Raw genomic sequence first — 16313 nt, 5'->3', positions numbered from 1 at the left:
TTAATGGGTAACCTTACCCACAAATTTCCCATGACTATGTCTATGGGTAAATTCGTGGTCATATATAAAATCCCACAACATATTTACACACGTATATAACAATTCATCCACAAATATTGTTGTGGTTAAAAATACCCATAAGTTAAACTTTTCGTGTGGAAACGATTACCCTCAAAGGTATTACCCATCTAATTGCATTTGTGGGAAATTCATGTGTATTCGCTTGTTACCCACGAATTTAAGTCCTTTACCCACGAATTTGGTCTGTGGGTGATCGGCTTGATTCTTGTAAATGAGTTTCGTTTGTTTTATTTGATGATGATCAAACAATTAGAAACATGATCATTGTTTGAACAAATAAAAACAAACGCTATAAAACGTAGAAAGACGCATATGTAACACAAACAAAGACAGATTGAACATAAAGTTTCTTAAATAAAAAGTGAAAAACTAAGGGAAAATACTATGAAACCAACAAAATATCTAATCTATTTAGAGAGCCAAATAAGCTGAATGAAAACTGCTTTGCACTAAGATGCCACTTTCTTTGTCCTTAATTCATCGTTCAAAGCGGGATTAAAAGTATCATTTTTCTTCATTCTCTCCCCATTTGCAAATATCTCTTCTTCTGTCCAAACTCTTACACCTAAACCGGCTGCATACGCTGCACCAAGTGTTGTTGACTCTATGTTTGCGGGTCTCACCACTGGGTTGCCCAACAAGTCAGCCTGCACATTCAGTTTACTAAATATTCAACAAACTTCATTTTGGTGTATACACGAAAAGGAGGACGCATATATCAGTGGCGAAAATACATGGGGGTAGGGGGCACCCGCCTCAGTGGGTTTTTTTTAAGTGTTAAAATTTTGGGTTTTTCGACTTTGCCCCCGATAGATTTTTTTTTTTTGCCCCAAAACATTTGAATTTTAGCCAAAATTCTTCAACTTTTGTCCCAAAACCTATAAATTTTGCCCAAAAACTTTCAACTTTTGCCCAAAAACCTTCATAATTTGTCCAAAAATCTCATATTTTTGCCCCAAAACCTCCATATTTTGTCCAAAAAATTTCTGCGGTTTTATTTTTATTTTTTGCCCTCGGTGAAAAAAATTCTAGTTCCGCCACTGCATATAATACCCTAAAACCTCATTTGTTGCCTAATTAAAAAATTAAAGTAATGATGTTAGAAACGTCACACCTTTATAACTAAAACATAAATTTGCAAATATCTCTTCTTCTGTCAAAACTCTTACACCTAGGCCGGCTACATACGCTGCACCGAGTGCCGTTGACTCTATTGTTGGAAAATTACGGTCTCACTAATTCCCAACAAACGCCTAATGAAAAATAGTAAAGAAATAAGAACAATCCACAACACAAGAATTTAACGTGAAAACTCCAAAACAGGAGAAAAACTACGGGCCTCCAAAGAGAGAAATACACTATATCACAAATTGTTACAATGACATAGACAACTCTCTTGAGCCAACTACACTCTCCAAAGTATTTACCTAATATAACTCTCAAACAAGGGTAAGAAAGAAAGAAATAATCAAATACTTAAAGCGTATTGATTGGTGTAATTTGGAAGTGAGGCTTAACACTCCTTTTATAACCAAGTCACCCCCTTCCAAGTTCTTCCTCCCACCTATGTGGGATAACATCCATTTTACCAATATAGCTAGCAACCATATCCATCTTCTAACCAAAACTATAACCAACAAATCTCCACCTTTTGGATAGAAGAAGATAACCATGCTTCCACATTGCAAGGATAACCGACGTAGATGCTTCCTTGACGACAACTTCAAGATCCTCATCTTCATGCCGCTGACATTATCTCTAACCCAAGAAATAAAATCTGCATCTTCATCGAATATTGTCAAGACCCGACAATCATTGTCATAACAGACAATCATAACTCTTAACAGAATTATCATACTCCACTATAAAGAGTATAGCACTTAGAATATCGCATTCCAAGCATTTCACCTCGGCACATGTTGTATAACCAGCTGAACAGTTATGGTGCAACTTCATGTTTGGCTTTCTCTGGAAGTTTCATCAGCTACAACATCAGTTTCCACCACACACCTTGCATCAACGCCAAACCAATGCCCATGTACAATTTGTGGAACCGCTAACGAATATTCCTTTCCATGGTGGCGCGGACACACCATGAGGATGACGTGACTTCAGAAGAATTCGTCACTCTCCGTAACGACGGAGACAATGTTAGCATCTTTGGAGCCATTTGCCGGATTAGCTCCACCGGGACACTTAACCCTTACATGCCCAGTCTTCCCGCACTTCCAGCATGTCAGATTCTTTCTAGAGTTTCTCTTCTGCCTATCCGAACACAACAGTACCGTAGCTTCTGATGACGAGACCCCGTTACCTTCCAATCTTTTCTCCTCGGATAGGAGCTTGCTAGTAACATCTTCAAACTTCAACGTTTCTTTCCCGTACATTAGAATATGTTTCATGTGCTCATAGGACGATGATAAAGATAATATCAATCTCAAAGCTTTATCTTCATCATCCGTTTTAACTCCAATAGCCTCCAGTTCCGAAACAATACCGTTAAGAATACTTAGATGATCTGAAATCTTTGAACCCCCATCCATACGCAGAGTATGAAATTGTTCTTTAAGACACAATCTATTTGAGATGCCCTTGCCCTGGTAAAACTGCTCTAGTTTAACCCAAAGCTCATTTGCCGTTGATAACCCGTGCACATTTGCAAGCACGTTCTTTGCAAGACACCAACGAATCGCACTTGCTGCCCTCAAATCCATATCATCCCATTCTTCTTCATCGAACTTACTGCTAGAATCACTGCCGGGAACCAGGGTGGATTTACCCATCAAAGCCTTGTGTAAACCGGACTGAATCAACACATCCTTGACTTGAACCTGCCACAAACCAAAATTGATCCTCCCATCAAATTTCTCTACATCAAACCTCATCGGACTGAATTTCGACATCGTATCCGTATCCTATAAACAACACTTTCTCTGATTTTGCTCACGTTTCGAATAGCCAAAAGATGTAGCAGGTAGCCAGCACCCTTTAAATCGGAAATCCACAACTCGCCACTAACAAATCCAACTATTACTACGAATCAGAAAAAATATTGTCTAACCATATACCCTATACGATCAATAGAACTCGTTTCTGATGTGGACGATCCACTCCCGTGGCAACCACAGAGCATACTCCGACTCCTATAACCGAGACCCCCGTCAAACCTGACGCTCTGATACTAGTTGTTGGGAAATTACGATCTCACTAATTCCCAACAAACGCCCAATGAAAAACAGTAAAGAAATAAGAACAATCCACAACACAAGAATTTAACGTGGAAACTCCAAAACAGGAGAAAAACCACGGGCCTCCAAAGAGAGAAATACACTATATCACAAATTGTTACAATGACATAGACAACTCTCTTAAGCCAACTACACTCTCCAAAGTATTTAACTAATATAACTCTCAAACAAGGGTAAGAAAGAAAAAAAATAATCAAATACTTAAAGCGTATTGATTGGTGCAATTTGGAAGTGAGGCTTAACACTCCTTTTATAACCAAGTCACCCCCTTCCAAGTTCTTCCTCCCACCTATGTGGGATAACATCCATTTTACCAATATAGCTAGCAACCATATCCATCTTCTAACCAAAACTATAACCAACATCTATGTCTGCGGTCGCACCACTGGGTTGCCCAACAAGTCAGCCTACACATTCAGTTTACTAAATATTCAACAAACTTCATTTTGATATGTACTTGAAAAAGAGGACGCATATAATACCCTAAAACCTCAACCTAAATAAAAAAAAATAAGGTGTGAAATGATGTCAAAAACGACAATCCTATATAACTGAAACGACATAAATTGTGGGTTCTAATAGTATGTAAGAGTAATGGCGAAAATACACTTAACCCCGACTTGAGTTAACGTTGATTATAAAGAGTGTTGTTATTAGAAAATGGTCACGTGCAACAGAACCACCACACATGATGTCACACACATTTCGTTAAGCAACACGATGTCGATACTATATACGGAGTATACAAAGAGCACAAGTGAATTTGACTTTAATGCGTATTTGATTTTAGGAGCTGAGAAGTATTGATTGTCAAACAACGAGTTTAGAAATGTGTGCGCGTTGCTGCAGAAAAAGATTTTCTTGGATAACTTAAATATTGTTTCATGTGGTCTCATTTTATACATTTCACACTTTTTCAGTAGCTTACAATTACATCATAGATATAAAGTTTTATTTCAATTTGTTAAATGAAAAGGTAAAAATTCAAAATAAATATATATTTATTTATTTATTTATTTATTTATCTATATACTAAAAGGACGGGTTTTTGGTCGTTCTTGACTCTATGCCTACCAAACGATATTGGAAAAAAAAAACCAACCACCCCCTCAAACTTTAAACAACTTTCAAGTTCAGCCCTCAAACCAGGGGTCTAAAATGTAAACTTATATTTTAATTAAAAAACTTAACCCAACTTCACCCATATTTTCAACAGGCCATATCTTCCCACTCGCCTCGCGTTAAATTTTTCCGAATTCACCGTTCAACTCAAAAAAAATTTACGAACACAACGTGACTAACTATACGCGAAACAGACACTTATAAAAAAACGCTAAATACCTCGGACTACATTCAATACATATACAAACACCTATAATAAACTACCCAAACTAACTACATCATATCGATAGTTCTGTTTCACTTTTTTTTACGTAATCTTTGTGCCGTTAAAAACGCATAGGCCATTAGGTATACTAGGTACTAACTACGTGTATCTAAAAACACCCGTAGCAAAATGTTTTTACTTTTGTAAATACATAACGCTACGTTAACTATGAATGTTCAACCCAAAGACCTCGCGGCATCACACGGGCCCCTTTTACTAGTTAAAGAGAAAAAGTTTAAAAAAAAGTTTGGAAACAATTGACCAATGACATGTGATTTGGAAGAGAAAAACCAAATAGAAAGCAATTGATCCGTGCATGATGATACCAAACGGCACCGTATGAAACTTTACGAGGATTTTCAAAATAATGAATGATCAAAAAGACAAAAAATGAGTCTCTAAGAGTCTAAAGGATTAATTGTAACACGAATACACGATAGGTTCGGCACGATGCATGCGCTTGGCCAATTTTTTATAATTCGCAAGTTTTACCATGACATATGAATATAAAAAAAAAATATCATAATAAATAATAAAATTATTATAAAATAGAATATATACAATATAGACTAGTGAAATGATCCGTGAAAACACGAGTTTGTTTAAACGAAACAGTTTAATGATATTTTTAGGTATTAAATAAACGTAAATGCTAATGTTATTTAGTTTAATGACTCGTGAAATCACATATTCTGACTAAAAAACTTGTCGTTGTTTTTACAAACATATTGATAAACTTAACTTGGTCAGAATAAATGAATTCATTTATTCTTCCACCACTTTTTTTTTTTCAATTTTCATCACAATTATTATTTTTCTTGTCATAAAAGCTACATTACAACATTTTATTGAGACATTTATTTCACACACATATGTAACATAATCAATCCCGTAAAGAGAACTCATATTTGAATAATACTAGTAATATCATAATAATTAAGTTTGCTCTAAAATTGAGTATTTATATTTTTAATAATAATTATTAGTAATAACAAATGTCTCTTTATTTTTTTATTTTTTTAAACTAAACTACAATTATTATATGAATGTAAAAGGTTGTACATGTGTTCATCGGTGTTTTGTAAAAGATTGTACAATTTGTTTTAAAGTTTATACATAAGGTCATGAAGCTGTTTTATCATATGGTTGTACATAATATTTCAGATATTGTACATATGATTATGGAGGTGTTTAACCATAAGGTTGTACATAATGATTCAAATATTGTACATATGGTCATAGAGTATTTTATTTTAAGGTTGTATATAATGCTTTATATATTATACAATTAGTATTTAAAAGTAATTAATTATTTTATTGACATCATTAATTAGAGGTTTTAAATTTTTTATTTTTTATTTTTGAAATTTTAAAAAACTCGAATAATTTTTATTTATGATATCATTATTTTAGAAATTTATATTTATAAGATATATGATATTATTATAGATAGAAATAGAAATAGAAGATAGATAGATAGGGAAAAAAAAAGAGAGACTGGTATTTTATGAACACCAGATATAAAGCGCGGCGGAGACTGGTGATTTTAACGACTGAACATCCATCTCTGGCTCCTTCCGTTGCTCTCCGTCGCTAATTTCGATCGTCGACCGCTACTGGCTAGTTTTAGCCGGTTCTTCCGGATTACATGTTTAAAAATGCAAACCGTATCAGGTAGGTATCTAATATATTCATATCTGTTTAATCTCAATCGATTATTTTATTCATCTCTGGCTCTTCTCTGGCTCTGCTATTGTAAGTCAGTCTACACTCTTTTATCTGTCGTTCTCTGTGCTTGTGTATGTTTGATTTACATACACAAATATTTTGTATTATTGACTACATAAGTATCTACAAAAGTATGTATTCATATTTAACCTGTGTATGTCTGTACGATACATCGGGATCATCTTACAGAAACAGAGGAGATCGTATATACATATGGTAAACATATGTAGTATTTTTGCCATAAACGAATTACATTTACGGTCTCATTATCATGTAAACAGCACCGGTGAACACATTTGGGTAATGATGAGTAAAAGGACCACTCTTAGGATCGAGAATCGTTGTTAGTTGCCAACAGAAGTAGAATGCCAACCTTGCATCGGGTTAGATGTACGTATAGTGTATGTGTGCCCGGGCGTGTTTTAAATAATTTTATAACCATTATTTTTTTTTGCTAAAATTTTAGTTAAAATATTTGAACGTAATTTTGTAACGGAACTTAAATGTTCAAGAATAGACTCTAGTTGTTTGATTTTGAATAGGTGTAAATATAAATCAGTTTTCTAAGACAGAATTTGGAATTTGCTAATCATACCACTTTGCTAAGTGGTATTTAGGTTAACATCAGGGTAGTACATGTAAATAGCAAAATTCATCTCACATCTAATGATGTATTCAATGTAATACATGATAATGCTACTTTAGCAGCATAAATATATAGAGAAAACATATACTAATAAATTATATTTGAAACTTAATAAGTTTGTTGGAAGTCAAGATAAAATATTTGGAGTGATTCGTGCTATATGATGAGTGGCCTGATGTTGAAAATTTAAAGGTCTGTTGATAAGTCAAGGTTGCCTTTGGCTGGCATCCTATCAAGTGGACTTGGTTGACCTCGTGACTTCCACAACAACAACGACAACGAAATCCAATACCTCATAAGTGGCGTATGGGGGAGGTGAGATGTAGACAATGCTTCACCTATCTTAGAATAAAAACAAGTCATTTCTCCACTCAGAGTGAAAACACTCTCAAAAGTAGAGAAACTTATCCCTTTCTCCATTCAACGGATAGAGAGATTGCTTCCGAGTGGACCTCCGGCCAATAAGTAGGAAAAATTATTTAAAAAAATAAAATAAAATTGAGACGCCATGAAAATGGTAAACTCAAATTTCCATGGGTTTTTATATCCTGCCTGAAATTTCTTTTAGGCTCTAAGACCATCTTTATCCCTGAAGGGGATGATGGGCGTGTTGCTGGGTGGGGTGAGGTGCTTGATGAGCGTGCTGCCATACCGGTGTATAATGGGGTGGGGTGTTAAGTGGCGTGTTGGGTGATGTGTTAAAATCTGATTGGAAGTTGGGTGAAAAGGGGGATAAAAACTAATTAAAAAATGGGGAAAAATGCAACACGCCTCACAAATATTTGGTGCTCACTTGAAGCACGCCGCCGTAATTTTGGTTCAACACGCCGCGCTACGGCGTGTTTGCCGGCGTGTTGGCCAATACACTTCCGAGCATGCTACCGTTAAGGGTGGTCTAAGAGTCAGTCAAGTCGTCAATAAATCGACGCTTGTTGTCACTGAATAACTAGAGTCGACGACCTGATGACTAATATTATGTATTATACTGCAATTAAGTGTCATATTCTATTATATATTTTACACTTAAAAAAAAATTTCCTTTTTTTTAACCAAAAAATAAGGTTTTTTTGTAGTGTTTACCCCTCCGTCTGAGAAAAGCGACACCGAATTATAGCAAACCGCTAGTAATAATTGAAATAACGACAATAAAGAGACACCGAGATTTAACGTGGAAAACACCAATAGGGTAAAAACTACGGGCAAGAAAAGAAACGTTTCACTAATATGAATAATAGGAATTACACTTCTCTCTAATTACAAGGATAAGTTCCAAGTTTTATATCTCTTGTAATTAGGAGATTTATCACTTACTAATTCTCTATTAGACTACTAGAACACAAGAAGGAAGAATGTGTTGGGATGATTTAAATGAGCTAACATAATGCTCCATTTATAGTACTCCATAATGGCAATATTGTAAATAATATGGAGACAACTTGTGTGGTGATGACAAAAGAAGTCTTCGTGGCATAAGTGTAGTCTTTGTATACCATATGCATGTTGACAACTTGCATCCACCAATACATGTGCAACTTGACTACTTGTATCCACCAACTATATCTCATCTATTATTCAACATCCGTCACTAGTTTCACCCTTTCTGTAGTCGGGCTCAAGTTCCGCCACTGAGTCTAGTGTTGTATCAAATCAAAGTTGTATTTATATATCACATGCTGAAAATAAGTGATGCACGATTTGTGTGCGTAAGTTGGGACTAGGGATCTTCATGATATGCAACTTTGTGATGCTAATGGAAGTTTGATTTAATACAAATACAAATACAATTTGTAATAAGAATATCTGACTTGTCTATCAAATATATAAATTGCTTTTTGTAGTGACTAATAAATAATGCAAACGTGTGTTTCAAATAGATGGTATCATTTAGGTGATGGATTACTAAATGGAAAGCAAGTACTTGGGCTTAGTGGGGGAAAAAGAATTGATATCTTTTAAAATGTAGATAATATATTAAATATTGTGGTCCCATAAAATATGCATATGTTTATGCTAAGATACGAGGTTATTAAGCTTCATTTATGACGTATTATTAGTAATTAGTATTTACTTACTCTATTTACTAAAATGGATTGGTGTTTGAGTAATCAAAAATGTTGGTTTAAATGGTTGTTGTTGTTGATTATGATAATGATGATTCATATTCAAATGGCCTGAATTATACAAGATAGTAAATATGTTAACAATTATATACTAATTCATTTTTTTCTTAAGCAAACTATGCTTACGGTCTCGTTATCATGTAAACAGCACCGGTGAACACATGTGCGTGACAATGAGGCCAACAAGGACCATTCGGAAGATCGAAAAATTACTGTTAATTGCTAACGGAAGTAGAACACCAATCTTGTATCAGGTCAGATATCCGTATATAATGTGCGTTTGTAGATATATTTGTAACCATACCTTTTTTGTTTAAATTTTTAATAATATTATCAGAACCCAATTTACATTGGAACTTAGATGTTCAATAATAGGTGTAATAAAAACCAGTTTTATTAAATCATTATTAATTTAGACAACATTTACCATTCATAACACATTGTTAGGCGGTAATGCGGTATTCAAGGGTAATTTCAAGTTAGTAGATAGATGTTAATAATAGATACATATCACATTTGGTGACGATTTCAATCGTATATATACTTTGTATTTGTATGAAACCATACTAGTATTAGTTACATAAACATATAAGGAAAACGTATACTGATATTTGGAAGTTGACTAAGTTGACTGCATTGACTTGATGACTCATATCATATTGGTGCTACATATACATATACATCTACTTAAAATTCCAAGTAATATTCAAGCACAACTTATTATTTATATGCTTGCATTTGTGACTGATTATTATTATTATTTACTTGCTATATCTACTAAAATGGATTGGTGTACGAGTAAGCACAAAACTTGGTTTAACTGGTTGTTGTTAATTATGATGATGATTCATATTCTAATGGCCAGAATTATACAAGGTAGTTGTATAGAAGAGGAGAGAAAGGCGCTGCTGCAAATTAAAGCATCTCTTATCGATTCACATGTTTCTGATGTGGACCCACTTCTTCCAACTTGGGTTGATGATGACGGAGAGTGTTGTGATTGGGAGAGGGTCGAGTGCAACAAAACTACTGGGCATGTCATAAACTTGTTATTCGGAAACATCACGGGAAGATTAGCATATGATGTAGAGGATGAAAGGATTTGGCCATTAAACGTGTCTCTTTTTCTTCCTTTTAAAGAGCTGCGAAGTCTCAATTTGTCATATGATCTTCTGGATAATGGAATTGTGAGCACAGGTATAATGTACATCATTGTCTAATTTTCTTTGAGTAATGATCCATATTGAAGTGTTTTATGTTAGACCCATTTCCGTTTGTAAAGAAAATTTCATATAGTTGAAAATATCATAATTACCCTCTAACCCGAACCCCTTCAATAATTTTGAGTCTTGCCCTTAGTTTGTTATTCAACACACCCGCGAATGAGTTAATTAAAAAGGCGTTTTGGTTAATAACCCTAAATTTAATCTCAAACAAATTTAGTCACCAAATATAATTTTCTCCCTCTTGGTTAAGTTATACCAATGTAATTAACCTTAATAAATTTATTATCAAAAGATTATAAATATCTTTTCTGATGGTGATAGCACCCATTATGGTCTTAATTACCAGATTAAATTATACATTAATACAATTACCGAGTAAATTAACTTAATACATTTGTTTTGTTGACATGTGTTTTAGATATTTTCGCTTTTCTTATATCATACGTTTCATTTTCCGTATATATATTTGCTTCATTTACTACTTTACTGCTTCCATCTAGCTCTTGGGGAATTTACCTTCATATTGATTTTAAAAACGAGTGAACAGTATTGGTTTGTCTTTGTCTAGCTCATATCAAATGTTAGTATAAGTATATTAACTAGCTTTACTTTATTTAAACCAAAAGCGTTAAAGTAAATTTTGATTTAAGTGTGCCTATAGGTTGATCGACCAAAGTGTTCGACGATCAAAGATACATATGCCAATCACAAGCCATTCAACTTTCTATTATTAGAAAACATATTTAGACAACAACAAAACCCAATCCCACATGTATGGGGCATGAAACATATTTAGAAAGTCAACTTTTTTGAAACAACGATATAACTTTGTTGTTGCAGGACTTGAAAAGTTGTCGAGTTTGAAAAATCTAGAATCACTTGACCTCGAGTGGAATTATATTACAAATGGGATATTTCCTTCTTTGGGTGCGCTTACTTCACTCAAAGTTTTGAATCTTAGTTATAATAACTTTGAAGGACACTTTCCTGCTCATGGTAACTTTTTCGCCCTATAACTTTGTGTATAGCACATGTACATGCATATATGTTATCAAGAGGCTTATACATACCCTTTTACACACATATATTGTAGAGTTTGAAGGTTTGGAAAATTTGGAGGTATTGAATATCAGAGACATTAACTATCATGGTACTTTCTTAGTGCAAGGTAATCATCATCATTTCTAGTAATTAAACATACTCATGTTTTCACGTGTTGTGCAACTAAGACAGGAATGTTGTAATTTTGTAAATGATTTTAGAAAGTACTAATAAGATATTTAAGTCAATTTGTCATTAATCCAAACACAATAAGTGTTTACTTGTACAAATTCGTTGATTTTCTTAATTATGTATGTGGTATTGAGAATTTGGATGCTTGATTTTTGGTTTTGAAGAAGTTGAAAGTTTTAAATCTTGGGTCTAATCGTTTCAATGAAAGCCTAATAACATTATTAACATCTTTAAAGGCTCTTCCATCACTCCAAGTCCTAGATTTTAGTAGCAATCTTTATTCTTCTGAATCATTTCCAGCTCAAGGTATGTACAACTGTACATCCATGCTATATCACTCTGATTTTAGTACAGCAAAGTGGCTTCATAGTAATGTAATTAACCTTACTATATTTATCATCAAAATATAATAAATATCTTTTCTGATGGTGATAGCACCCATCACGATCTTAATTACCAGATTAAATAGTTCATACAATATACAATTGTCCCATCCCATGACTTGAACCCTCAACCTCATGGTTGGAAGTGCCACCTCGTGACCACTAAGCCAAAGGCCCTTTGGTACGATTTTAATTCCTTTAGATAGGCACAGTTATTTGTAGATAGTTCAAAAGTAAAAATTTTTGAATTAAATCAAGCAACTTAATTACACTTGTTTAATTCTACAACTACAGACATGTAAGTTTCTCTTAGGATTCATTCATTAATATTATACTATTATTATTACAGGTTGCAAGAATTTATCAAGATTGAAAAGGTTAGAGAGCATATCCCTTAGAAGTAACCGTGTCACCCGGAGCGTCATATCGTGCCTAAGTTCCCTCCCATCTCTTAAGATTCTCGATCTTAGTGATTCTGCTTTATTATTTGGAACCTCTTTTCTGATGCAAGGCATGTGTATCATAATTTCGTAATATATACGTAGACATTGTTAAACATCTAAGTTTCATCTTAACTGTCATAACAAATTTGCCTTCTCTATTTTTTTTTTTTAACTTCTCTGCAGAATTATCTCGTTTCACTCACTTAGAGGAACTCGATCTAAGCTATTGTAACCTAGACTCATTCACATATAACGGTTAGATTATTAAATACACTAAATGTCTCATAAATGTAATTTAACAGCTGTTTTAAAACTTCTGATCTATGTCTATATATAGCAGATTCATAGATAACACCGTATAACTTTCCATCAATTTTCAACTATTAAGATTACGATAAAACATTATTTCAGCCGAGGTGTTGTGTATTCTATTATTTTTTCTAACATTACGTTTTAGGCACCATGAGCACCCTGGTGCACTTAAATCTTGATGATAACTACTTCAATAAAGATGATGTCATACGGGCAATGGCTGCTTTTCCATCCTTAAGATTTTTGTCTTTGCAATCTAATTTTATCAATGGAACACTGCCTATGGAAGGTAAAATAATTGGTTTTTGTTTCATATTTCTACAAATTTTAATTATTGATTTAAGAAATTCAGTATTATCAAGTACTTAACAACTCATTTGAAGGCTCCAACAGTGATGCAAAATTTATTTCAGTTTCAGCTTTCCGTAAGACACAAGCATACAGAATTCTCTTTCTAGAGTTTGAGTCTTGATTACTAACCCATATTTAATCTGCTTCTGTAATTAATCTAGCTTTGGCATCTTTACGCCATCTGGAAGTCTTAGATATGAGTGTTAATCGGTTAGTTGGGAGCATCCCATCTGAAATAAGTACATTAACTGCGCTTAAAGCTGTCTCGTTTGCATACAATGATGAGCTCAACGGTTCATTACTAGATCTTGGTAAGTTTATCTAAAGCATGCACATGTGATTAATACTGGTTTTCTTAATGTATGTGCATAATCGAAAAGTCCACGTAATGTGGTTTCATTAATGCATTTGAGTGCAGGGTTGTGCCGGTTGAAGAACCTCCAAGAGTTGGATCTTCGTCAAAACAAGTTTGGTGGAAACCTTTCAGAGTGTTTGAGCAGTTTAACATCTCTTAAACTCTTTGATATTTCTTATAACCAGTTAACGGGAACACTTCCTCCATCACTGTTTGCTAATCTCACATCTCTTAAGTATGTTGATTTTAGTCATAATAAGTTTGAAGGCTCGTTATCATTTAGCTCGTTCTCCAATCATACAAAGTTAGAGATGGTCGAATTCATAAGTGACAACGACAAATTTGAGGTTGAGACAGAAGATCCTAAAGGTTGGGTTCCGATGTTTCAGTTGAAAGTTCTTGTGCTATCTAATTGCAATCTAAACAGGCTTAAGCGAAGAGTTCTTCCCAGTTTTCTACTTCATCAGCGTACATTAAAAGTACTAGACCTGTCTAGTAACTCACTAGAGATGCAATTTCCAAATTGGTTGATTAATAGTAATGCGGATCTGGAAGTTGTTAGTTTAAGGAACAACTCAATTTCTGGTCCTATTCGTATGCCGTTGTATAGAAACGCTAATACACGGTGGTTGGATATATCTGATAATCTAATGACAGGTACTATACCTCATGATGTAGGAAATATTTTTCCGTATATAGAAAACTTGAACTTGTCTCAAAATTCTTTGAACGGCCCTCTCCCTTGGTCAATGGGCGGTTTGAGTGAAATACATACGTTAGATTTATCTCACAATGATTTCTCAGGAGAAGTGCCGGAGGGATTGCTTTCTAACTGTCAAGTGTTGCAGATTTTACGACTATCTAATAACAGTTTGCATGGTGAAGTACTTTCAAGAAAATTCAACGCAAGTCAGCTATTAGTTCTGTTGTTAGACAATAATCGGTTTACAGGGGTGCTCACAAAAGAGATCAATACTGAAGGTGTTTTTTTAATTATGTTGGATATTAGTGGCAACCTATTTTCAGGTGTAATTCCAGGATGGATAACCAACCAGACAACCTTAAATGCACTTGTGATACGAGACAACAGGTTCGAAGGTCAATTCCCATGTGGGACGGCTTTTTTCTTGTTTCTCGATATTTCACAAAATAATTTCTCTGGGTCCATTCCATCTTGCTTAGGTATGTATAGAAGTCATATGAAGCATCTTCATTTGGATTCAAACAGATTCACTGGAACAATACCCGAATCTTTTCGTAATCTGACAAATCTTTTGACTTTGGATATGGGCAATAACAAGCTATCAGGTAACATTCCGGGATTCTTAGGTGAACTCTCAAGTTTAAGAATCCTCCTTTTGAGAAATACTAAACCTCTTCGATTCCTTGACCCAGGGTCAAAGTCAATATCAAAGTCAACCCCGTGTTTCCAATGATATTAGTAACCGTATGAGGTACCGAAACTAGGTAACACAAACACTAAATGTTATTCAGCACCTCCAGCTCAACTAAATAAGCCTCCAAGTCTAAGATGATTAAAACTAAGGAACAGGTCAATAGTCGCCCAAAGTGTACTTTAAGTGCATAAGACTTTTAAAACTTTATATATGGTTTCATATCATGTTTGGCTTTATGGTATCCATTTTATTAGTGTTATGAGTCTTTGTGTTAGCTTATAATATTAGCTTATTACTCGTATGACTTAGGTAGTGTTGCAATGCAACTAAACTGAATAATCCATATCTAAATGCTGAATCACCCAAAGTTCAGTGCATTTGGTGATGGTAATATACAGCCTCTGAACGAACGATGAGGTGCTGAACGAGTGCTTTGTTTATGAGTTTGCTCAACACCTCTATCATTCTATCTTCCTCACTTCAATCTGATTCTGTAATAAAATCAAACTTACAGGTTTATCATATTCTGCAATTTGTGTAGGTTTATCACTTGTAAGCTGATAATTAGATTACTGTGTTTGATTATGCTTATTTGTGCAAGTTTTATAGTAAAAAACCCAATTCATTACTTTCATAGGATAAGATGATCATGAATGATTATATTTTTCATTTTTTTTTTTCCCTATGAGTTATATAACGTTGTTGTTGGCTGGTTGTGTTGATTTACAAACATAAACTATATAAGGGAGGTACCGATATATTAATATCTGTTCAATTTGACTCGATTTTTTGCATTTCATTCTATGCGAGAGCTTTATGAATGTTACAATTATGAATATTTGCACATTTGCCAACTGGATTCTTTTATGAAATACCATTTTTTTTCTTCTTAAAATTAAATATATTATGCTAAATTTAATGTTCTGTGCTAAATTAAATATATATACAATTAAATTTAGATTTGAAGAAATTATAGACGATTTTTTATTCGAACGGAAAATCAGACAGCACACGAAGACAAAAGTTAGAATTAGGGTTTCCTTTGATTCTCTCTGCTTCTGCAATTGTAAGTTTGTCTCCACTTTTTTAACTGTCCCCTGTTCTACATGCTTGTGTATGTGTGATTTACGTACACAAAATATTTTGTATTACTGACTACGCAGTATATACATAAGTATGTAAATATATATGTAACGTGTGTATGAGACACATCATGATCATGTTAGCGAAACAGCGTTATTCGTATATACTTGCAGTAAACACATATACTTTATTTTCTAGTTCAATTTTTACCATAAGCGAATTACACTTGAAAGAATTATCTATCTCGGGACATGTTTCGTAAAAGTATTATCGATAACCCTGCTAGAACCGAAATAGAATAATAATAACGTAGACTTGAT

At 34.0% G+C, this 16313-nt stretch overlaps 1 protein-coding gene and 1 pseudogene across 1 annotated transcript; one reads left to right on the top strand and one right to left on the bottom strand.

The window, feature by feature from the left end:
• Positions 1-530: 530 nt before the first annotated feature.
• The window catches only part of LOC139890430 (glycerol kinase-like), a 194473-nt pseudogene continuing 178690 nt past the window's right edge, over positions 531-16313 (bottom strand).
• LOC139894251 (uncharacterized) lies at positions 9961-14949 on the top strand. Its single transcript, XM_071877451.1, has 9 exons — positions 9961-10407; positions 11277-11432; positions 11530-11623; positions 11878-11975; positions 12402-12563; positions 12679-12750; positions 12953-13096; positions 13320-13469; positions 13577-14949. Exons 1-9 carry the CDS (start codon positions 9993-9995, stop codon positions 14947-14949), a joined length of 2664 nt encoding a protein of 887 aa, XP_071733552.1. The 5' UTR covers positions 9961-9992.

This window comes from Rutidosis leptorrhynchoides, chromosome 2, assembly GCF_046630445.1.
Source record: "Rutidosis leptorrhynchoides isolate AG116_Rl617_1_P2 chromosome 2, CSIRO_AGI_Rlap_v1, whole genome shotgun sequence".
NCBI classification, from domain to species: Eukaryota; Viridiplantae; Streptophyta; class Magnoliopsida; order Asterales; family Asteraceae; genus Rutidosis; species Rutidosis leptorrhynchoides.
Note: the sequence above shows the minus strand (reverse complement) of the source record. Positions and strands in the feature narration are given on the sequence as shown.

What these genes read in the sequence shown, in the direction of transcription:
- LOC139894251 (XM_071877451.1), top strand. Translation starts at nt 9,993, where the DNA reads ATGGATTGGTGTACGAGTAAGCACAAAACTTGGTTTAACTGGTTGTTG. An exon ending in AACCTCTTTTCTGATGCAAG is followed by an intron (nt 12,564 to 12,678) that starts GCATGTGTATCA and finishes ACTTCTCTGCAG; the next exon opens with AATTATCTCGTTTCACTCAC. An exon ending in AGACTCATTCACATATAACG is followed by an intron (nt 12,751 to 12,952) that starts GTTAGATTATTA and finishes ATTACGTTTTAG; the next exon opens with GCACCATGAGCACCCTGGTG.